This window comes from Spermophilus citellus (genome assembly GCF_964194105.1).
Source record: "Spermophilus citellus genome assembly, chromosome: 1".
Classification (NCBI taxonomy): domain Eukaryota; kingdom Metazoa; phylum Chordata; class Mammalia; order Rodentia; family Sciuridae; genus Spermophilus; species Spermophilus citellus.
In genome coordinates this window covers 280,955,046-280,979,146 of record NC_138182.1, presented here as the reverse complement: position 1 = coordinate 280,979,146, position 24,101 = coordinate 280,955,046, and the positions used below count along the sequence as shown (strand labels likewise).

General features: G+C 41.9%; 1 protein-coding gene across 4 annotated transcripts in view; it reads right to left on the bottom strand.

The window, feature by feature from the left end:
* The window catches only part of SEMA5A (semaphorin 5A), a 492,204-nt gene that overhangs the window by 260,735 nt on the left and 207,368 nt on the right, over window positions 1–24,101 (bottom strand). For all 4 annotated transcript variants that reach the window (XR_014021130.1, XM_081286868.1, XM_081286870.1 and 1 more), the window contains exons 4-5: window positions 19,876–19,975; window positions 1,339–1,384 (exon numbers count right to left, since the gene is read on the bottom strand). Coding sequence is in view for 3 of the 4 variants with exons in the window: in XM_081286868.1 (XP_081142994.1) it covers window positions 1,339–1,384; window positions 19,876–19,975 (146 nt within the window). In the remaining variant the exon portion in view is untranslated. The remainder of the gene's footprint in view (window positions 1–1,338; window positions 1,385–19,875; window positions 19,976–24,101) is intronic.

Here is a 24,101-nt window from a genome sequence, read left to right as displayed (position 1 = left end):
TTCTGCATTAGAAGTGTTTTAGTGTGAAGACTGCCAAATCATAATTCCTGAACTAAATCACTCCTCCAGTATTCATTCACTGGCATTTTATGTAAGCACAAGCAATCCCTTCCACCTCATTCCCTAAGTTGTGTCTTGTCCTCGTTTGAATATGTCCATGGATTCTTATTTCTCATCTGCTACTGTGATCATCCGTGTTGACAATCCAGTGATTTATTACTAGTCATTCTCACTTTTCAAAAGCTGAGCCAGTGTTCATGGAGAAGTCACTGCTCTCGTCTCTTCTCCTGCCTTGCTCCATCCCATCGTGATGGTGAGGATTGGTTGTGGTTTGTGGCCATTTTGCTGATGAGGAAACCAATAAAGGTTGACAGGCCTGGCGCTAGATCACAGACCCAGGTGTAGGGTCTTCAAAGCTCATGCTTTTTACCAATATTAGCTTTGGTTGTGGATTGTCTTATTTCAAGACACCAACAAATAAAAAAGACAAAATTAATATTAAAACATAGCACTAAATTAGTTTCCTGAATGTTCACAAGTACCAGCATTACCAAGAGAATAAAACCATATGATAAATTCCTCCCCAGTCACTTCTCTTAGCCTAGGACATGAGGATGATACTAAAATGGGTTGAAAAACATTTTCCAAACTGTGCCCAGCTCAGGGATCCTGACATGGCCCACAGGGCATTTGAGAATTCCTGTGGGAGAGACATTTGTGTCACAGCCGTCTTGTTCTCTAGAGACCCTGGTCATCACACCTTCCCCAAACACCAGGGAGAGCGAGGGGGCTGTTACAATTCCTGTCACCACTAAAATAAAATCTGAGACACAAGGGAATCCTGGCTCAGTCTCCAAACAGCAGTAACAGAAATAAAAATTTTATTTTGATCTATTTTGTTTATTCTTTGCTCTGTGTAGATCTTAAGCCCTAGATTCATATTTATCTAATTAGGAACAGAAAGAGGAAACTAAGACGCTTGCTAAGAACATGACGGCTGAATCGCATGAATCACACCCCATGAGCAATGGGTGCTCTTGGAGAGCAAAGGGACACTCCAGACTTTGCAGGAATGTCCTTGAGTTGGCTGTCACCTGAGGAAGAGTAAGTCAGGATGGCTCCTGTGAAACACGAGGTCACAGGGAACAGGAAGAGGCTGATGGGAATCAGCTAAGTGGCGACTCACACCAACAGGGCAGCCAGAGTCATGTGGCCTGACCAGCTGAGAAGTGAGACACTGCCCCGCCTCAACGGGCACCCTTGCTTCTGTCTCCCTGCCCTCAAAACTGAGTTAATTGGGATGGAAAATGAGAGCTGAGAACAATAAATAGCACCTACCTGGATAAGAGACAGGTCCTCAAGCTGCAATCTGAAGAGGTAGTTCCTGCAAGACACAAGAGGGAGAGCAGGTTTATTTTTAGTGGATTCTAAAAAATTCATAAGTGTTATGAGAATAAAGGACATGAACACATGAAGATTTGGGCTTCAGACTTATCCTGATGCAGGAGTAATATCCAGAATATATAAAAGAATTCAAAAAATGAAACACCAAAAAAAATAAGTAATCCAGTTAATAAACTGGCAAGTGTATTAAACAGACATTTCGCAAAAGAAAAACAAAAACAAAATACAAGCACCATCTTTACTAGCAAAAGAAACCATCTTAAATATTTAACAGGAGGCAAATGGTTATATACACCATAATATATCCACAAAATATTCAACAATTTCAAAATCAGGATTGATCTAGCTGGGTGCAGTTGTGTACACCTGGAATCCTTTGGCTGAGTGAGGAAGACTGCAAGGTCAAAGTCAGCAATACCCTGTTTAAAAAATAATAATATTCAACATCATAGAGAAATTCAATCAAATCATCTCATTTACGAAAGCTAGAGGAAAAAAATCAAAAAAGCTAGAGAAAAAAAAGCAAATCATTAAATTAGAGATATACAAATCAAAACCACACTGAGATTTCATCTCACTCCATCAAGAACACAACCAGGGCTGGGGCTACGTCTCAGTGGTTAGAATGCTTGCCTCGCATGTATGAGGCATTGGGTTCAGTCCTCAGCACCACATAAAAAAATAAATAAATAGACAAAATAAAGTTATTAAACAAAGAACACAAACAATAATAAATTTGGGAGAGGATGTGGACAAAGGCACACCTTTACACTGCTGGCAGATAGCCAGTTGGTAAACCACCATGAAAATCAGTATGGAGTTTCCTTAAAAGACAGGAATGGAGCCACCATATGACACAGCTAAGCCACTCCTCAGTGTTACTCTAAAAGTATTAAAGTCAGCATACAATGGTGACACGCACATACCTCTGTTTATAGCAACACCATCCACAATAACCAAACTATGGAACCAGCCTAGGTGTCTCTCAACAGATGAATAGTCAAAGAAAACGTGGTATGCATATACAAAGGGGTGTCATTCACCCATAAAGAAGAATGAAATTACGGCATTTAGGAAAATATATAGAAATCGAGAACATCATGATAAACCAAATCCAGAAAGTCAAGAGTTGAGAGTTTTCTCTCACATGTGAAAACTAGAGAGCAAAAAAGAAATAAAGAAGGTTGTGGGGGCTGGGGATGTGGCTCAAGCGGTAGCGCGCTCGCCTGGCATGCGTGCGACCTGGGTTCGATCCTCAGCACCACATACAAACAAAGATGTTGTGTCCGCCGAGAACTAAAAAATAAATATTAAAAATTCTCTCTCTCTCCTCTCTCCTCTCTCTCTCTCTCTCTCTCTCTCTCTCTCTCTCCTCTCTCACTCTCTCTTTAAAAAAAAAAAAAAAAAAAAAAAAGAAGGTTGTGGTGGGGATCTCATGAAAATTGAAGGGAGACCAGTAAAGTAAGGAAAGGGACCAGGGGAAGGGTAGAGGGAGGGAAATCCTGGGGAATGATATTGGCCAAACTACATTGTTATATATCAAGTTCATCTACAAATATGCAACAATGAATCCTACCATTATGGACAACTATAATGCACCAATAAAAATATGGAGAAAAGCTTCCTGCTAACGACATGCCCAGCTCAGAGGACAAAGGCATTCACCAGGCCAATGGACACACTGAGACTGCCAGGAGAGCTGGTGAGTAAGTCCCCAGTGTGGGGGACTGGGAAGGTCAGGGTGCCTCTCTCCATCTGCATGCATTAGAAAAGGACAAGGGCATTTGATTCTGAAACTGAGTTTAACTTTAGTAAAAGCAGACCCAACTGTTCCCCAGGAGTCTCCACTCTGATCCTTCGCCCCCTTTCAGCATGTTTTATATGCAGGAATGTGAATTTCACCCATGGTCTCAGTATCATGGCACTCCATCTTGTTGAGGAATTCAGTTTAGAAATGTGGACTTGTTCGTCCACCTGAGGACACTGATGCTCCCAAGGGTTTGAGTCAGTTCTGTGTCCCCCATGAGACACAGGAAATCTGAGAAATGGACGCTGTCAGGGGATACAAGGCATAGCAGGTCCACAGTGTTGCAGCTTTGGGGAAAAACCCACTGCCCTCCATCACGGGGCCATGTTGGCCTCTGACTGAGATCAGGGTGGCTCCTTATCATCACGAAGGAGCCACCAGGGATGCAGCAGCAGCAACATTCCAGATTGAAAGGAGAAATCAACTCGGTGAAAGTGGAAGTGGAAAGAAAAAATTGATCTACAACAGAGAGCAGACCCTCGGGTGTGGATGAGTGTGGGCAGGGTCTAGAGGAGCCGGGGTTGTATGAGCCGGGGTTGCCCAAGGTCACTTCTATGGCACTATGAAAAACTTCCCAGTGAGAAGCAAACGCAGATGACGTCCCCTACACTACCTTGGGGAGGGGTAAAGATGGAAGATGTCAGATGTCAGAACTGGACCTGCCACTGCAGTCAGAATGCCAAGTGCCGCCATGCCAGGCAGGCACAGCTGCCAGGGGACCAAGGAACACGGTCATGGTCAGAGATGGGCGGATGAAGCACAGCAGAATCTGATGCTCAGTAGCATCTGAGCTCACACTGCTAGAGGGCGGCCAGGACGAGGGCTGGCACCGCCCTGGGCACCAGAATTATCACAATCCCTCCCACACCATGGGCATAATGCCACCCACCAAGTGAAGCCTGTCTCCTGCCAACCACAATAGCCTCTCGCCACATGCTTTCTGTCTCTCCAATTTAACCCCTGATATCCTGCCAGAGACGCTTCTGGAAGCATTGCTTGGCATGTGCCATCCTTACCACAAAGCTGTTGGGAGGAGACCTCCCTGTCTTTTATTACAGTAAAGCCAGCGTCCTCCATGCAGAGCCAGATACCAGGTCCTCAGGGGAGCAGGAATGCCATAGGAGAGTGGGTTTTTTGTTTTGTTTTGTTTTGTTTTGGTCAGACACCAGGGAGAGGCCAGGTTTCCAACAGGAAGTTCATCTGAGGGAAAGGGAGGTGAGCTCAGTACACAGGTGGAACAGAGTGACTGCCAAGAGAAACCGTGGAGGCCACCAGCGTCCCAAGTTTTCCCATACTCTCAACGGCTGTGGACAGGCACCCACACCTCTCCTGTAAGGGGGGTGAGGAATCCATACACAGGACTCCTCTCTCAACTGAGGGACTGGCAAGGGACACGAAGGGCAAATACAACCCATCACCTCCCTGAGCAACGGGGCTCCACCCTCCACCATTTCCCCTGAGCCTTCTAGTGCAAGCAGCTGCCCCTGTACTAGGGGAGGCATTATTCCCTGGTGGCTCAGAATAATTGTACAAAGAAGAGCTCTGTCACCATACAGCCTCGGGAAGGAGATGCTGCCACTCTAGACCTCAGTCTTCTCATCAGGAAAATGGAAGTGATCATCACGCCTAACCACCTAGTGGAGGTGGCGTGAAATTTAAACCCAAGGAAACTGTTTAGAATGGAGCCTGATCAATTAACAGCTGCAGCTTCTAGTTGAAAATAAAGACTATTAAAACTTCCAGGCACACTGAAATTCTCAGCATATCCTCCACTGCCCTGGGACAGGAAGAGTGGTTCTGCCTTCCAGCAATCGCAGGTTAGAAGCAGAGGTGACACAGGCATCCCTGTGTCTTTAGGGACGGGCTGCAATGGGGAGGGGTGGTGGTGGTGCTATTGGATCTTAGGAAAGGAGACACATTAGTTTTCTTGTCATTGGTTGAGAGAAACTATTTGAACCCAAGATTCCTATTCTCTCTCAATTTTTCTCTTACACATGCACACAGGCTATGATCATACTCCAGTGTCCACCTTGGAACAACTTCTGGAGTGGTAGCCCTCGTACACCAAGGAAGAGAAAGAAGTGCCCTCCCGTCAGTGAGGAAAGAAGATGGTAGGAGCCACCGTGCTCTGTAGAGCTCCCAGCAGATACTTGGAGAGGAAAGCTCAAGATCCTCTCTCTACTTGGGAGCAATGGGTGGAGGTATAGAGACCACCTCTGAATCTCTGGCTCCAAAGTCAGGTGTTTTCCACAGCAGATAACACTGACTTAGGACTGAAACCACATCACACTCACATTCCACAGGTCCCTAAGCAAATGTCACTCTTCTGAACATTATTTTTTCTGCTTTCTGCATGCTATGAGCCTGTAAGTCACCTCCTCTTGGCAAACAATGCCAATGGATTTCAACCATCTCCCTTCCTTCTCCCAAACACCTGAGAACTATGTCTCCCTCCCAATTTTCTCATCAGTAATAACAAATCCATATGGAAGATACAGAGCAGGAGGCAGGAGGAGGCAGAGAGGAGGCATGTGCCTTCTAGGAAAAATGCTACCATTGTTAAATGATACCGTTGCCATCACCATGCCCATGCCCGACACCATGCCCACGCCCGACACCATGCCCACGCCCGACACCATGCCCATGCCTGACACCATGCCCATGCCTGACACCATGCCCACGCCCGACACCACACTGCAGAGAAGCAACGCAGGGGTGTGGACTTTTCCTCTGGTTGTATTTTCTTGGTTACAAGATGTAAGTTGGCAATTTTTAACTCATTCTCAATTTTTGTAATCTAAAGGAGAATCAACGAATCCATCCAAGAATTCTAGAGCTGTCATTAAAGAATATACACTCCTCAATTTATGGATGAGGGAAATTGTACAAATAAAGAGATGCAGTGTGACTTGTCCAAGGATTCAGAGAGAGACCCTTTGTGCCACTTGGGTCTCATTTGCTCACCAATTAGGCGTCCAATACCCTCTTCCTCATCTCACCTGCACTGAACACACACGTAGTGCATGGCACCAGCCCTTACCGTGTCATTATTCCACAAGCTCATTGTTCACACCCAGGAGCACTCACGGTCACTCTAAGACAGTTCAAGTGCTTCTCATAATGAGCTCTTGATTCCGGGCCATCAATTCCCACCTCTGGGGCTACAGTCTGGCTGTGACATCTGTCTCCTCATTAAGAGAACAGGTTGACCCCACTGGTGTGGCTGATGACACGGTGCCTCCCTTCTCACTCATTATTTGCTTGAATTCTTCCCAAAACTGTCTGCCCTTCATTTTAAGAGGGCACCATTTTCTTCATTTTTGAAACTAGAGAACTATACCATACAATCTGTCAGAATACTAAAAAATGGGGGTGGGACATTTTTAGACCTGTACAAGTCCCATGGGAGTTGGTTGACTATATGGCCATTGGGAAATGAAATGTCTCCAAAAGGCCTTTGGGTCAAAGTTTGATCCCCAAACTGTGATGCTATTGGGAAGTGGAGGATGCCTTAGGAGGTCAGCAATACAGGAAGGAAGTTAGGCCACTAGGCATGATTGTGCAGGGGATACTGGGAGCCTCTGCTTGCTGACCTGCATAGCCTACATGACCTTCCTGATTTACTGAAGTGAATAGGTCTCCTCAATACACACACAGGTACCATGTCAGCATAGGCCCCAAACAATAGGATCAAGTGAAACACAGATTGAAACCTCTGAAACTCTGAGCTAAAGTGAAAATTTTTCTTTATCCATCTAATCACCTCAGGTATTTTGTTATAGTAACAAAAAGATGTCTAACATAGCCATCAAACAAAACACCTTTTTTTATCATGATAAATTTCAATAAATTTCTGACAAGTACTTTTTATGTATTTTTGTTTTTCTCAAATAATATTTCAAAATAATCTTAAATGAGACCTCATAACACAAAAAGTTAAAAGAAAACCATTAGTGTAAATGTATCTTCATGTATTTGCTTTACATGAAGACTTGATAAAGCTTACTTGAACACTTTCAAACTGGAGTTATCAGACCTATCTGTAATCTTACATAGTCACATCATCTATTTAATGCCTATTTTAATATAATTCAGTTAGTTACATATGCGTGGCTTTTAAAAAATGTGTTTATTTTTTAAGGCCCAGAGTTGTTAGGTGCTTTTAAATATTTGTTTAATAAACAGAGTTCTGCATACAAAACACAAGTTATCAGTTACATGCCTTGCTGGACTTTCCATATTAGAAATGCATAATGTTGCACATTTTAGTATTCCCTTCATCTGCCATAATTTCCAAGTATTTTAAAAGATGGATTATAAATGAAACATTCATACAAACCCCTAATCACCTCCGTAAATCACCTAAGAATACGGCAAACACAGGGTGGAGTCTACCAATCCTAAACACCTTTTCTCATACTACGTGGTTCTGAGTACAACTCCAAGACCATTTTTGCAATAACTAAAATTCCAATCCAGCTAGCAACTTGGGGGACCTGAAATCTCCCAAGACAGCTTGATGCATTACAGCTTAGGCCAGCGAACTATGAAGTTAAAGGTTACAAAAAGAAAGAAAATCTTCTGAAGGGAGTAAAAAATGGATATTCCCAGAGGCTGAGCTGCTCACATAGCAGAAGTAAGATCTATGTCCCCTGCCCAGGGCTGTTCTCCAGGGCCTTGCACAGAGGCATCCACTTTATCTTGCAATTGTGGGAGTCATGGAGGGAGAACAGATATGCGGGTCTAAGGAGAAAGGCCACCAACCTTTCTAGCATGCAGCAGTCATGCTCCTGGCTCCAGCCAACTGGGAGTACCCAGCAAGCCCCGCACCCAGGGTGGGCAACCTGAAGCATTTACACGGTGCCATTAATCTTCATAACACCCGAGATGTAAACAGGTAGCAATAAGGAACACTGCTGTTCTCCAGGGGAAAGGGGTTTCTGCGAGAGGTTAAGAGATCAGGTTCTCAGAGTGTCTTGGCTACATAAAGGGAGCCATCACAGAGTTCCATTCTTCCCAGAAGTACAAAGCAAGATTTTGCCAAGTGGTAAATTTGGTTTGCTCTCATGGCTAAAGTCAATAAAAAAATATTGACTTTATTATTCTACTTCTTTCCCAAATGTCTTGGAATAAAAGTGGATCTTACAGATTTAAATACAATGAATCATCGTACTTTTAGGAGTAATGAATAATACGTGCATAGTACATAGATCCAGTAGATTGAATCATTCAAACTAAAAAGCCACTCCTCTTCACTGGGGTTTATTTCCTATTGTCTCTAGGATTAAAAATGAATTCTTGGGTCCCATCTCATCACCCTGGGGCCCATCAAGCAGCCAATCACTAAGGATAACTGTATTTTCTGGGGAGCAGTGTGGACCATCTCAGATGAGGTTCAATTGCACCTTAATGTAAAGTAGTGGATCCAGCTGGCATTAAAGAAAAGGTTGAGCCACCATGAGCACATTAACTAAAGGACTCGTGTCATCTAGAGACACTACAAAACTTAACTCTGACCTCCATTAATTATGAAAGACACAGGTGTTTTAAAATGGCATCCATTTAGAATAACTCAATTTGTCTCTGATGAATACGACTGTAAAAATCAAAGAAAAATTCCAAGTCCTTATTCAACATGTAAGTCAAACTCTTGCTTATAAATGAGCAGCAGACAGAATAATTAAGGAAAAGAGAATTATTTTGTGAAATTAATATAGAAAAGCAAGTAACTCTATAAAAAAACATTTTAACAATGGTGATAGAAAATTGTACTGCCATTTAGTAAAAGTTTGGACCAAGGTTGATGGTGAAACAATTTGAAAGTAAAACGCACGTCCTTATAAATCATCACCCTTTGGATGAGTCTGAGGAGTGACATCAATTGATAACTTAGTCTCCCTGTGCCTGCATCAATGTCACCCTCTCTCCATCTTCCCTGTGAGTTTCCACCCAACAGCTGTCAATATCATCAGCACAGAGTCTGAAATAGTGACATCCACAGGGTGCTCCCAGGTTTTCAGTTACCTTAGTAGACCTGAACATTAAGAAAGACATGTGTCATTTTGCACAAGCTAAGGAGAATCAGAAGCTATAGCTTTTAAGACCCAAAATGCTCTCATAAAATTATTTTAATTATCTAAGTGTAATATTTTTTATATTAATAGCTTTAAGAAATATGAAGATGTAGTATGATCATGTGGGCTGTTGATGCAGATTGCCAGACTGTCTCTAATTGCTATTTCTATCAATTTTCATTATGCTGGTTTACTATGAGAAAAGGCTAAACATCTTTCGGTCATCATATACTTTTTCATATGTTTTTAAAAAGTTAAATTTTAATATTACAAAAATGCTCCAAACATCACAGCATTATATTTTAAGTAGAAAACATTTAGATCAGAGTTTTAAAAAATTCTTTCCTTTATTTGCTTATATATTTTTAAATGCAATAACAATTGTATAACTTGGTCATAACTTCATCAGATTTTTTTCAACCTTCCTCAGAAAGTAATAAATCTATGTCCTTAGGGCTAAGAATATTTTAAAATAACTGATTTTATGTTTCCTGTCCTTTATGTGTCTAGTATTTACTCTTCCCAGAACTGTCTTAATGCATTTCATTCTTTTCCCTAACCTAAAAGGGTATTTCAAACCCTTTAAAGTCTTGATTACTAGAAACAAGTTTCAAAGAACACATCAAACTTACATCAAACTGTATTAATAGTGCTCAATTAAATGCCAAGATGTTAAAGTCTCAGAAATAAATGGACAGCCTCTTATTCAGCAAGAAGATTGAAATAACGAAGATAGATTTTTAATAGCATGCAATAATTAAACCAATGCTGTTAGCAAATCTCAGATATTAAAAAAAAACTTGCCCCATAAGTATATTTAGGGCAAAAGTTATTAACAATATTGTTAATAATCACACTGTCACTTAACTTTATGGTGCTTTAAATAGTACTTGCAAATCTCTAAGTGCTTTCTGGATTATGGGTGATGACTTATTGCAAAACTGAACTCTGCTTTTGTGGGTCCACTGGGCATTTAATTTGATCTTTTCCATTTTTCATTTCCCTATCTTATAATAGAGATAAGTTTTCATTTGAAAAAAAAATACCCACTGAATATTTGTATGAGCCTTTAACCTGTGATTCCCTAGGAAGAGACACCCTTCTTAATACCTCTATGTACAATTGTTTTCAGGGCTACTGTCAGAGGTCTTAACATGTAGGGGTTTTCCTCAAATATCTTTAAGTAATCAGAGAATTACAGTTAGGGCCGTCCTGACCAGTCTTATTCCAAACCTCACTGAAATCACCTTTCACCCTTGCCTAAGTCACACCATTTTGTCAAGCCATCCACCACGCTCATTCCCAGCTCTGAAACACACCTCCATGTCTGCTAAAGTGGGCTCGATTTCTGTTCTCCCCCATCTCACCTTCACCACAATCCCTAACTGTCCTCGTACTTCCCAATTCTCCAAGCTCCAGCACATTCTGCACACCTTCAGGTGGAAGACCCGTGCCAATGCCAGTCTGAGTGTGCACACACAGGCCTGGGCCTCTCCTGGGTTCCTCCACACCTGTAACAGACGTTCTCCAATCTGCCATGCAGCAGAGGACGGCAGCCTGCTAAATCAGAGTCTGGCGATTCTTGCAGAGAGTCTGACTGCAATGGCAGAGATGCTCTTCTCTTGGGGAAACCTCCCAGGAGGCTCTCCCGGCCACCTGGACTGGAATCCAGGTTTAGAAGTCCAAGTCCTACACATGCTGCCTCCACCTAAGACACAGGGCCTCGTCTGCAATCACTGCCCCCTCTGTGTCACCACAGGTCACCCTGTGCTGAGCCCCTTCAGCTCCTCAGGACCCCAGACTTTCCCTGTGACATCTCTCTCTTGCTCCCAGGTACTTGAGGCATCTCCAAAGCCCGAGGAGAGAACACCTGGTCAATGCAGCCTCCCAGGGCCACGGACCGCCCCCTCTTCACTGTTGGTTCAGAGCCCTCAGTCTCCTGTGAGGAACTTAACTGCAACGGTCCCTGTCACACTCACTAGGCCAGGAGACAACAGACTTTGCAGGGCAGCAGGAAGTTCCTTTGATGTCTATGCCCCACCTGCTCAATACTCCATCTGCAGCTTAAAAGCAGCCATAGATGATGTGCAGGTGGATGGGTGTGACTGTGACCCAATAGAACTGCCTTCACAGAACCAGGAGCCAATTCTGAGGTCATGCTTGCAAGGCCTTGCAGCAGGCTACCAAGTGTTCCTTGGGCAGAGAACATGTCTCCTCTTTGTTCACCCAACACCTGAGATGCTTCCCCATATAAAGTAGATTAAATGCATATTTAATGAAGAGAGCCTTGAAAAACTAAGTGCATGAACTAACAAGTCCTGAAGGGCCTCTGCCGGCACCAGCTGGAAGGAATTCTCAGCCCTCAGGGTCTTCAGTGCACACCAAGTACAGAGGCGGAGGCCTCCTCGAACCTTGTGGTCTCGTTCAGGGACTTTATTTACTTAGTTCTAACTAAGTAATAACTGTTCTTCTGGGCTTATCTTCTCCCAGCTCAAGCAGGGTAAAAAAAGTACAGAAATTATTTTTACACAATAATAGAAAGAACACAATGGTTAGAAGTATTTTCCAAAAGAGATTCTGAAGACACCCATGTGTTGAAAGCATATTCCGCCAGGTCACGTTGATCCACACAGCGGGGAGCTGCAGGCAGGGGAATCTGAATTTTGAAGGAATGCCCCCATTGATCCTCGGTGCAAATAAGGATGTCTTGTAAATATTGGGAAAGGCTAGCAAAGCCAAAAGACAGAAAAGGACTTAAAAATACTGTGTGTGTGTGTGTGTGTGTGTGTATGGTGTATGTGTGTGTGTGTGTGTGTGTGTGCGTGTGTATGGTGTATGTGTGTGTGTGTGTGTGTGCCTGTGTGTGTGTGTGTGTGTCCATAGATCGGGTTAATTAATAAAATAGTCTAAATAGAATAAAGGGAGGGCTGGGGATGTGGCTCAAGCGGTAGCGCGCTCGCCCGGCATGCGTGCGGCCTGGGTTCGATCCTCAGCACCACATACAAACAAAGATGTTGTGTCAGCTGAAAACTAAAAAATAAATATTAAAAAATTCTCTCTCTCTCTCTCTCTCTCTCTCTCTGTCTCTCTCCCCCCCCCACTCTCTCTTTAAAAAAAAAAAACCAACTAGCTTTAAAAAAAAAAAAGAATAAAGGGAGAAATGGTGAGAGAAGGAAGATAAGCAAAAAAAAAAAATTTAGCTTTTACTATTTGTTCTTTTTAGATATATGAGACAGTAGAGTGGGTTTTGACATTATAAATACATGCAGTATATTTTATTCTAATTAGGATCCCATTCATGAGGTCACACATGATGTGGCGTTTCACTGCTCATATGTATATTCATATATGAACATAGAAAAGTTAAATTTAATTCATTCCACTGTCTTTCCTTTTCCCATCCCCCACCCTTCCCTTCATTCCCTTTTGTCTAATCCACTGCACTTTTATTTGTCCCCTCCATCCTCTTATTGTGTGCTAGCATCAACAAATCAGAAAGAACATGTGAGCTTTGTTTCTTTAGAGGGACTGGCTTATTTCACTCAGCATGATAGTCTCAAAATCCATCCATTTACCAGCAAATGTCATAAACTCATTCTTCTTTATGGCTGAGTAATACTCCATTTGTATACACACCACACTTCTTAATCCATTTATCTGTTGAAGAGCACCTAGGTTGGTTCCATAACTAAGCTCTTGTGAATTAAACTACTATAAAATTGGATGTGGCTGCATCACTGTTGTATGTTGATTTTAAGTCCTTTGGGAATATGCCTAGGAGTGGGACAACTAGTTAAATGGTGTTTACATTTAAGTTTTCTGAGGAATCTCCATACTGCTTTCCAGAGGGGTTGCACCAATTTGCAGTCCCACCAGCAATGCATGAGTGAACTCCCCACCCCCCCCACATCCTCCCAACATTTAGCTACTTGTATTTTTGATAATTGCCATTCTGACTGGAGTGAGATGGAATCTCAGTTTGATAAAGATGGTGAATAGATTTTCATTTATTTGTTGACCAATCATATTTCTTCTTCTGTGAAGTGCCTCTTCAGTCCCTTTGCCCATTTATTTATTATTTTGGTGTGTGTGTGTGTGTGTGTGTGTGTGTGTGTGTGTGTGTTTGTTTGTGGGTTGTTTTTTTTTTTAGTGTTAAGTTTTTTGAGGTCTTTGTATATCCTCGACATTAATGCTCTGTGTTTCAGGTACAAAGATTTTGTCCCATTCTGTAGGCTCTTGCTTCACACTTTTGATTGTTTCCTTTGCTGTGAAGAAGCTCTTTAGTTTGAAACTGTCCCATTTATTGATTCTTGATTTCACTTCTTGCACCTTGGGAGTCTTGTTGAGGAAGCCAACATGATGGAGGGTTGGGACTACATTTTCTTCAAGTAAGCACAGGGTCTCTGGCCTAATGCCTAGGTCCTTGATCCACTTGGAGTTAAGTTTTGTGCATGGTAAGAGATAGGGGTCAATTTCATTCTGTGCATATGGTTCCAGTTTTCCCAGCACCATTTGTTGAAGAGGCTGTCTTTCCTCCAATGTATGTTTACGGCTCCTTTGTCTAGGATGAGGTCACTGTATTCATGTGGGTTTGTCTCTGTGTCTTCTTTTCTCTTCCATTGTCTCCCATGTCTGTTTTGGTGCCAATACCATGCTGTTTTTGTTACTATAGCTCTTAAATATAATTTAAGATTTGTCATTGTGGTACCTCCTGCTTCACTTTTCTCACATAGGATTGCTTTGGCTATTGTGGGTCTCTTATTTTTCCAAATGAATTTCAACACTGCTTTTTCCATTTCTACGAAAAACACATGGGAACTTTAATAGGAATTGCATTTGGGGTAGTATGGCCATTTGACGACCTTGATTCTTCCTATCCAAGAACATGGGAGATCTTTCCATCTTCCAAGATCTTAGCAAAGAGAATCTTAAGAGAAAACACACCTATCACCTAATGCCAGCCCTGAGAAGGAAATAGGTAGGTAGAAGAACATATTTAAACCCAAAATTGCAGGTCTGCAGAAATTCAAGGTGAGGTGGGGTGAAAAAGAGAATCAGGAAGGAACAGCACGTCCCCTTCCCCTCACAACTACTCTCTCTGAGCCCTAATTAAGGTACACAGAGATCGGCCCCCTCATTACCTGGGGTCTCCATCACGGTGGGTTCCATTGCTTTGGGTTCACTTCCAATGGCTGATTTCCTCCTGCTCAGCACACGCTACCTAAGTTGTGTGAACTCGGCCTAACACGTCCTTCAGAAAAAAGGACAGAAGGGGGCTCCTGGGGGCAGAACCCTGACTTCATGCCGTTCTCCAGCTCTTCCTTCAACTACATATTCTTTCCAACAGTTACTTCTACCAAAAAACTCTGATGTGAAGCTAGGAATTACAGCGACCAAAAGAAGAGTAAGAAAGCTTTGCCTGATTTTAGAAAAACAGAGTTTTATATGAAGTTAAAATTTAGTCCCCACAGCAAAGACATTTTGAAAGAAAGAACTTGCTTAATTAAATGGAAGCCTGGCCATTAATTCAGTGTGATCTTAAGAGGCACAGGCTTTGTCAGAGCACTGTCAGAGGGGGCCGTGCCCTGGGTTTCTAGCAAGCAGGTTGACACCCCGCTCAGTGAGACTGTGAAGGGAAGCTGTAACTCAACCCATCAGGGACCACCAACTACCTCTAGCTAACCTCGGACTAGGAGCCTTCTACTTTAACAGAATGCATTTACTTCATCCTGCTTCCCGGAAGAAGGATTCCATCCTCCCCCAACCCCTCCAGCCCTGGAAGAGCTGACCTGCTTGTGGTCTTGTGGTCAATGCCTGATTCATGAATCATGGAAAGCTCAAATAAACTCGTTAAAATTTTAATGTGCTTGAGTTTATCTTTCAGCAGTTCTGAACACGTAAAGCCAATTCAGTGCCCGCATAGCAAAAGCATGTTAATCTTTCCTTTTCTATCCTTAGTTTTGCAGAGTCAAAACATGAGCAAAACAAATGATTCAGAATGTATACCAAAATGTCGCAACCAGTTTGCTGTGACTGGAAAGATCAAGCTCTGCCTTGGAAACCCTCAGATTTTAATTCTTTCTTTTTCTTTTATTGCAATAAACATGCTGACCAGGAATCTATACTATATGTTGTACAGGTATATAATAGAAATATCTTCTGTTCTGGTATCTAGAAGTGGCCTCTTGACTGGGACAGTGAATTCAGGGATTCTGTGAAGCTGGGGATGTAGCTGGTCCTCCACCTGCTCAGGTGTCAGGGGGACTCATGCATTCCCGTAAATTTTCCCTTGGTATCTTTATAATATTACCATTTCATGATATGGCTTTGATAGATTTAAAATCAAACAGTCCCAAGGATAAAGTCCTTATATATCACATTAGTTATGGTCACTACCAGACCCAAGCGCTGAGTCTGCGGGTCTCAGTCCCACCAGCTTCCTCATGGCAAATGGTTGGGCTATGTGGACTCCTCAGGCTGTGAGAGCTAACAGGAGGACCCTCTACTAAAACACCACATGTTGCAAAGGGCCTTACACAGAAGCTGGTCGGAAAAGAGTAAGAGCATCAGAAACAAAGTTACCCCCCAAAATTACTAATAGTGCAAGAAACCAATACGACTGAAAAAACGGTCATTTTCAAAATGGAGACTGACATTAAGAAGTGTTTTTTCAAGCCACACCTTGAAGAAAAGTATCTGAATGAGCACAAGTGGGCGTCAGCACCTTCCCCACGACTCAGAGGCAAAGATCCGTCGGGTGGCTGTTTTCCATCACACTGCGTGGCTGTTTGTGGTGCATATCAGAATGAGTTGGAATGGAATCACTTGTCACCCTTAGGATGAACCTGAAATGCTACAGATCAACTCACTTGGGAATAAAAATGTTATCACCCTCTCTGACATCTGTTGCTACAATTCTATCCACAGCAAAATGTAGACTCTTATCCAATTGGTGGAGCGTTAGTACTGTCAGTACTTTTATAATTATCTATACTAAAATTCTAAGCTATAACACATTCTTTCTCTTTGAATTTTTTTTTTCATTATACCATGGAAACTGATTTCAGGAGGTTTTGTGATGAAAAAGTAGACAGGAATATTATCCCAGGAATAGAAACAAATAGAAATCAAATAATAGGGGGAAAAAACTGGACACACCAACTACATTTAACTATGATTATTTCTGAAACTCTTTTCCTTATGCTGTATTGTATTTTCCACATTTTCTAAAAGAAAGATGCCTATGTTTAATCATTGAAAATACACAGAATATTAATTTCAAAGAGGCTGGATTGAAACAGAGTATGAAGGTCAATGCATTTACCCTGATATGAAAGTGAGCATGCATCCTGGAAATGGCAAATTCATGAGTCCTTCCAGAAACTGCATGAATTCCAACTCAAGTAACTTCTGGTGCTACATAACCACAGATCTCTTAAAGAGAAGTTTTTCTTTTTCAGCACAATGAACTCCCTTTATAAAAGACTGCAAAGAATCTTTGGCTGAATTCAATTTCAGGGACATAAAGTATCAGTGGTATAAAGTGAAACCATCCAATAAACAGTTTCTCAATACCTGGTGGTAACTATGGGGAAAAAAAAAAGGATCATTCTACTTTTCTGCAGTTCATATTTTTAAGCCATTACTGATTTCTGAAATACACACCTGTTATCTAAACTTCTTTTGCTAGGTCAAACCTTCCCAAACAGGAATCTGAGGGCTGGGTTATTTTTAAAGTTTTATAACTGGTTCATACTCCCTCTCAAACTTTCTGAACCTAATCCCACCAAATTTCCTCGGTGACATTTCTGTTCTCTTCCTTCAGCCGTCTCTGCCTGAAATGTAACCGTATGTGCACCCTAATGCACACAAGCTCCCCGGGGCTCTCCAGGTCTGGCTGCCTTCCCAGGGCCTGCTGACGTGGTGATCATTTGTCACGGATTATTTCACTTAATCCTCACGACAGCTGAAAGGGGTGGAAATTATCATACCAAGTTTAAAGATGGGAAAATTGGGCTCTGAATCTGGCTCAGGATAGCTCTGTGAGGCAAGCAGGGTCCCTCCTTTCTTTCTGTCATCTGTCAAGTAGTCACAATGCAACACACACTATTTGCCAGACACGTGGGGTATTTGTAGGATTAAAATCGCTTATTCCTCATCTGAAGTTCAGTTCAACTGGGCATCCTGCATTCTGGGGTGGTTTCTGGCAACCCCACGTGTTCCTGGCCACTACACCATATTGCATGCTAGGGTGACTCGGGGGCTGGTACAATTCCTCCCAACATGGATGAGCTGGCACCATGGTGACATGAGATGGCAGTCCCCAGAGGTACTTGGATGGAGACCTCCAGGGACAGTCTCCCTTGGGAACAATTCCCAGTTGCTGTGGTAGCCAAGGCAGGCACATAAGACAGTCCTTCACAATCCCCAATTTACTCAGTGGCTTCCTGCATCCCTTGAGAGAATCTTGTGTCACTGATTGAAAGCCAACCACTGGCAGAGTATGGAGTGCTGATCTGTTCACAAAGGGACCTCCAGAGACCACGGACAGTGTTTTGAGTCACACTAATGAAAAAGCCTCCAAAGTTCTTTACCAATGAACAAGGGATGCAAGACTCGGCACTGCTTGTTGGGCTCACATTTGTTCCTGCTTCCTGAGTAGAGGGCCTCTTACCCTTGACTTGGGGCCAGAGCTTATTTTCCTTAAAGGCAGGCTTTGGGGTACAGAGCCTGAAACTCTCTCATGACCATACCCCAATGTAGGCATTTGGAATAAATAGACCACACTCTCAACCCTCTTGCTCCCGTGTTTCCTAGATGAGAAAAGAGCATATACAAGTCAAATCCTAGAAATAAATATGTTGAGCCAACAGAGAACTTTGCGTTTCCACAAGGAGGAAGAAACAAAGAATTGGCACATCCCTTTCTGCCCAGGTAGGAGGTGACAGCTGTCAGGATATGATGTGATGCCCTGAAAGAAGTACAGTGACAAAGTGGATGCCTGGTGTATCAACGGGGCCATCCTGTGCAGGATGTGGCAGCTCAGGATCAGTGCAGGGTCTTGAGCCGGGTCCTCACTATGAGGAGGAATTTCCAAAGCAGAAAATTTGGGGTGGGCACCTAGTATTCCAAAAAAATAAAACAAGGTCACCAAATTTCAGAATCAAGAAAGACCATGTTCTATAACCATGGGAAACCTAAATCATTCCACATGCCTGGACTATATGAGAATGACAAGATGAGACTTTAAGGGACATGGGACCACAGGATGGACTACCCACAGAGGTTCTGCAGGCAGGCATTTAGAAAACATGCTATGTTGTAGCATGCAGAAAGAGGAGAGCTTCTCGAAACTGGGAGACCCATTTATAAGCCTTGCAATACAGAGCCCAGACTCTGATTTGGTGAAGTCAGATTTGAAAATCCTAGTGTTTCCAAGGAACAGAAGTAAGGAAGAGTAATCCAAGCAACCCTGTCCAGGTTCATGGTCTCCCCACAACCATCCAAAGAGGTGACCACTGTCCAGTGCATGAAGTAAGCCAACTTGTGTCTATTTAGTGAAAGTTGGACTATAAGATCTGAGAGCAAACGCAATGATTCAGAAATTTATCAGCATTTATCACAAATACCCTGAGGGTACGCTGGATTTAGTTTTACTCAGGTCAGTGTGGGAGCTGTTCGACCTCTATAGCTATAAAATGTATACTATATAATCTAAAAACTTGGCTGAAAAGATACGACCCTTCCAGTACCATACAGACTTCCTTAGATGTCAGTAGAATCTAAATCTGCACATTGCCTCCTCAGGTTTAATGTTCATTTTCCTAAGAGATAGATATAACATGTTTCAGGTATATCATCCTCAAATTATACTGACATAGATAACTGGATGTGGGGTCCATGCACATCTTCTAAGGAGGTGATAGCAAATATGAGGGAAAGAGCTCAAAATCTGTTGATGTGTCAGTGCCTCACCCTCCAGCTGTATGCAGGTGTTGACCTGGATCCAGGAGCACAAGCTTCCTCAAGGGGTAATGACAGTGGCAATTTCCTTGAATTCTTAATGTACTGATAAAGGTCTGATCAAGGTCATCAAGAAAGGTCATGAGGGACCTCGTGGCATGCTCATAGGCATTTTGACTTCTGAAATTCTGCAGAAGAATGTAGTGATGAATTAAGAACATGGTTTCTGCAGCCAAACTGCCTGGGTATAAAACGGGGCTCCATCTTTTATCAGGCACATGCAAAATTACAACATCTTTCTCTGCTCTCTGCCTCAGTTTCCTCATCTCTACAGTAGGGAGGTTGACACCACCCACCTCTCAGGTTAGGTGGGAGGAACAGAGGAGTTAATCTGGGGAAACCAGGTCTGAGACACACAGGGAGGGTCCAATCAACATGTGCTATGAGGAGCACACCCCTGCTCACACTACCAGGGCACTTCATGACACTCACCCTGCGCAGCGTTGTGAGATGGAATCACTTTAAACAGCGCTCTTCAGTTTCAGCAAAGAGACTCACATATAACTCACACAGATGTAAAGTGAAATCCATAGATTATCTTTGGTGGCAAAACATAACATCTCTCACCTTGCTCCTACAACAAGTTCTTTCTGTCCTGGGTCAAATGTTAACTGCGAGAAATCCACAGCATTCTTCGCTCTGAACTCCCGTAACCAGGGGCCAATTTCTAAATAGGAAAAAAATAAATAAATAAAAAAAGATAAAAATGAATGATTCTTCCTCTGGGGACCACAGAGAGGGCACAGCAGAAGCAAGCATTACATTCCAGGGAGGACTGGGGAGTCTCATGTGATGTGATCATTTAGGGGCCACTGGAGGTTCCCCCCGGGATGTCACGTGACCCACACTGGGAATGTGTAAAACACAGAGGAGGAACACCCGGGAAAGAGAAAAGCAAGGCATCCAGGCATGGTAGTGATTTACAGGCCAGCTGTGTGTTTTCTGGGCCTGGTAGAAAATAACCCAGAGTTCACAGGACTCAGCAGAGGGATGCAGACTGCAAACAAGACCATTTCCTGTGCCACTTCACTGGAAAGGGCTGAGGACTTTGCAAAATCACAAAAGCCCTCCTTCAGAGCAAGGACAGAGCACAGGGGCACCATTTGCCTTCTTTCAAATTAGGCCTTCCATTTCCCTGTCCCTGGGGTTTCTATTTCGGCCCCACGATTAGACTTGTTAAACACATTCAGTCCTTTCTACATGAGAAATCCACAGTTACTTCTAGACCTCATTTGCATTTTTTTCTAAGGGAAATCAGGAAATAGCCACTCCACAGAGACAGGTTTTTTACAAGCCCTGTTAACTCCTATTAGAGAGCATCCAGCCCAGAGTCTGATTATTATAAAATGACTTTAAGAGGAATAGAATGCTGCTTCATGTGTCATTTCTGCAACTTTCAGGAACTCATTTTTGGCACTGAAAAAATATGTGGTGAGTTGCTGGTCAGTTTGGGATGCCTTCTCCTTATCCTGGCAACCAACCATGCTACCCGATGGTCTTATTTTCTTTGTCTTCTCATATGTAGTACTTTGATGATATAACCCTGATTAAACAGGCATGTGACAGCTGTCAAATCAATAAAGTTATTTGCTTGAGGGAAGTGATTAGTCTCCTTCAACAAACACTGAAACTAAAAACAAATCTGATATGGAAATATGCCCATGTCCTGTAATATCCTATAGAAATGTCTTTGTGGATAAGAATGAGATGGATTATTTTTGAGGAAAAGCTCTGTATAATAAATGTGTCTTTTGTCTCTACTATTAGTTATTGGGGGAAAAAATGGTATACACTGGAAGTTCTTTTCTGATTACAGAAAACCAGGGCTGTGCTAGAGAGAAAAAAGAGACCTGCAATTGGCATTTGAAATTTTAACATGTATGACATCTTGATATTTTTTAGTATTTTATATAAATTTCTTCATTTTTATAGGCAACTCAATGAAATCAAAACACTTAGAGTGAAGTATTACAAGGCAATGGAGCAACACAAAGTTATCAATAAATAATCCTTCCAACAGCTTATAATTCAATTAGAGAAAAAGAACTGAGATCTTCCTCAACCATGTTTATGTAAATGCAATGTACTCATATTTTAGTACATGCATTTTTTATTAAAAACACCCAAGGAAACTGTATAAAATGTACAGGAATTATTCAAAATATAGAAAGGTGAGATGGTTGAAAGCTTAGGTAAAAGGAAAGATTTGATTAGAGACTTAGGATAAATGTCCTAACAGGACAATGGGAAGAGCAGCATGGTAGCCTTGGTGCCTTCTCTGGCCCTACCTGGAACTGCTCCACCAATTGCTCCATCCCTGAGAAAGAGGGAGCCTTAGGCTCGCAGGTCTGTGTGGTTCACTGTGATGCCTGCAGCACTAAGAACAGAACCTCGGATAGGAGGGGGAATCATAAATGGGTCAAACAAATGGGTCAAACGCAAGCGTAGGAATGAGTATGTGAATTAAAGAGTGGAAGAATTAAAAAGGAAATGAAAGAGGAAAGAAAGGGTGCAGAGAAAAGAAAATAGTAGCTCATGAAACTGCTAGGAAAGGGGACTGAAAAGAAAATTTAAATATAAACTACAGAAAAATACATTTACAGGTTTAAAAGTTTGGATTTGATCTCATATGTGATAATAGCAAAGCACTGAAATTTTTCAAGTAAGCACTTAGCCCATTAAATTATAAATCCTAGGAATATGAATGGGTCACTGATAAGCAGGGTGCTTTGGGAAAAGTAGTAAATGAAAACAAGAATATTAGATTTAAAAAATGAAAAACCATACAATTTAGGCAGTGGTTAAGAAAATGGAAAAGGAAGAAATTCTGGGAAGGTCTGATCAGCCAGATCACTGATTATAGGTCAACTCAAGGAGAATAAGTTAAAGAAAACAAAAATGCTTTGAAGATTACATAAAGAAGACAGGAATAACTAAGACACACGTCACGAGATAAGGCTGGTTCTAGAGAGAAACTGGATGCAAGTATAATTATGAGAGTATTACAAAAAAATTTCTAATGGGAACAAGTTGGTCCCAGAGCCATTATTGAACATCACGAAAATCTAGAAGAGTCCATAAAAATGTTCAAGGTCAAGAGCTTCATCATTCAAATGGAAAATCCATGGCTAAGGAGCATGTGGGTATAAAAAAACCATACAAGTTAAAAGAAGTGGGAAAATGAGCCTCATAAAAAGATAAAAGACTACAAAATATCAGAAAAGAGCTTGTTTCCCATGCACACATCTGTCCTTTTAGTTACAAGAATTTAAAAAGTGACCAATAGGAATCAGGATGAAGAGACAGCATTCAGGTTTTGGTTCCTATCATGAACATTCAGAAATAGCCTCAAGTCTTGAAAGGAATCATGTCTAGAGGGAAAAATGAGTTAACAGCATACCATTCTGTCAATATTGTTTGATTTTCCATACTTAAAATTCTAATGCATTTCCCCAATAAAAACGTTGTATTTTTACAGTCAATACTCAACAAAGATAGGTAATCTATTAAGAAGAACATCTTTTTTATTTTCTAGTATATTCCTCTGGAAGGACAGCCTATCTCAGCTTTGCAGAGAGCACATGGCCTTCGGTCATGGACACCTTGAGAGCCCTGGCAGAGCTTCAGCCCCAAACCACCTCTGACAATGTGCCTGCAGGATGCCTTTTCCTCTCAAGGTCCCTGGAAGTTAGTCACATCTTGCTGTGCTCTCCTTGGACTCCAGGCCTCCAACTTCACATCAGTCCCACCTCTTCTCTCCTTTCAATCCCTTTCCTAAATTCCCTGTTTTTCTAACATTTCCATGTTACATTTCCCCTCTGCTTATCAGTATATGCATATCTCTCCCATTTAAAAGAAAATCTTTCAAAATACATTTTAGTACATGCATTTTTTTTATTAAAAACATCCAAGCAAACTGTATAAAAAATTCTTTAAGTACAGTATGTATAAAAATAAAGATAATGAGCTCAGTTTTACATGTAACTTTGGCCAAATTCCTAAGGAATATATCATCCTAACTAGACACCAGTTATTTAACGTATCAAGATAAAAGGTCCCAAGTCACTCTGAGGTTCTGATTATCTTGATATCCTTGAAAGCAAGGTAGGACCAAGAGCATCATTGGAAGGAGACCCACAGGCCAACCTCATCTAATAACACAGCTGAAAACATTCCTAGAAATGAAAGGCAAATCCGGTGTGTGTGCACATATATACACATACACATGTGCACCTCTCTCTTTCTCTTGATTTCATATAGGATGGGGCTCACCCCCCAAAAAAGGCTTGTTGAATAAGCTAAACATTAGAAAATTCACCGGTACAACTCCTCATCAGATGTCAATAATAGCAATAAGAAATTATTGCTAAGGAATCAGAAAGTGAACAGTTATAAAAACAGAAGAACTAAGTGAGTTCAAGGTCAAGTGAGGCAAGAGAAGAGAGAATCAAAACACTGGGCAGTTGTTGATATCAAGCACACTGGTTGCCAAAGAGAGACTGGGGGAGGGGGGGAAGAGGCCCACAACTCATGGCAAACTGGGGCGATACAGGTTTTAAAAGAACTAATATGCTCACTGCCCCTTCCTCCTGCCCCATCTTCTCGCTCTTCTGATACTGCTGAGATAATCATATGATGAAATAGAACTTAAATACAGCAGTCAATATGACCCTTGCTTGGAAATTCCTGCAAATTCTGTTGGATATTTTGTAGATAATTTGTAATATTGATATTAACCATTCCACATGGTTCAATTTTTACAAAAACATGATTATTGAAATATGGTCTCTGGG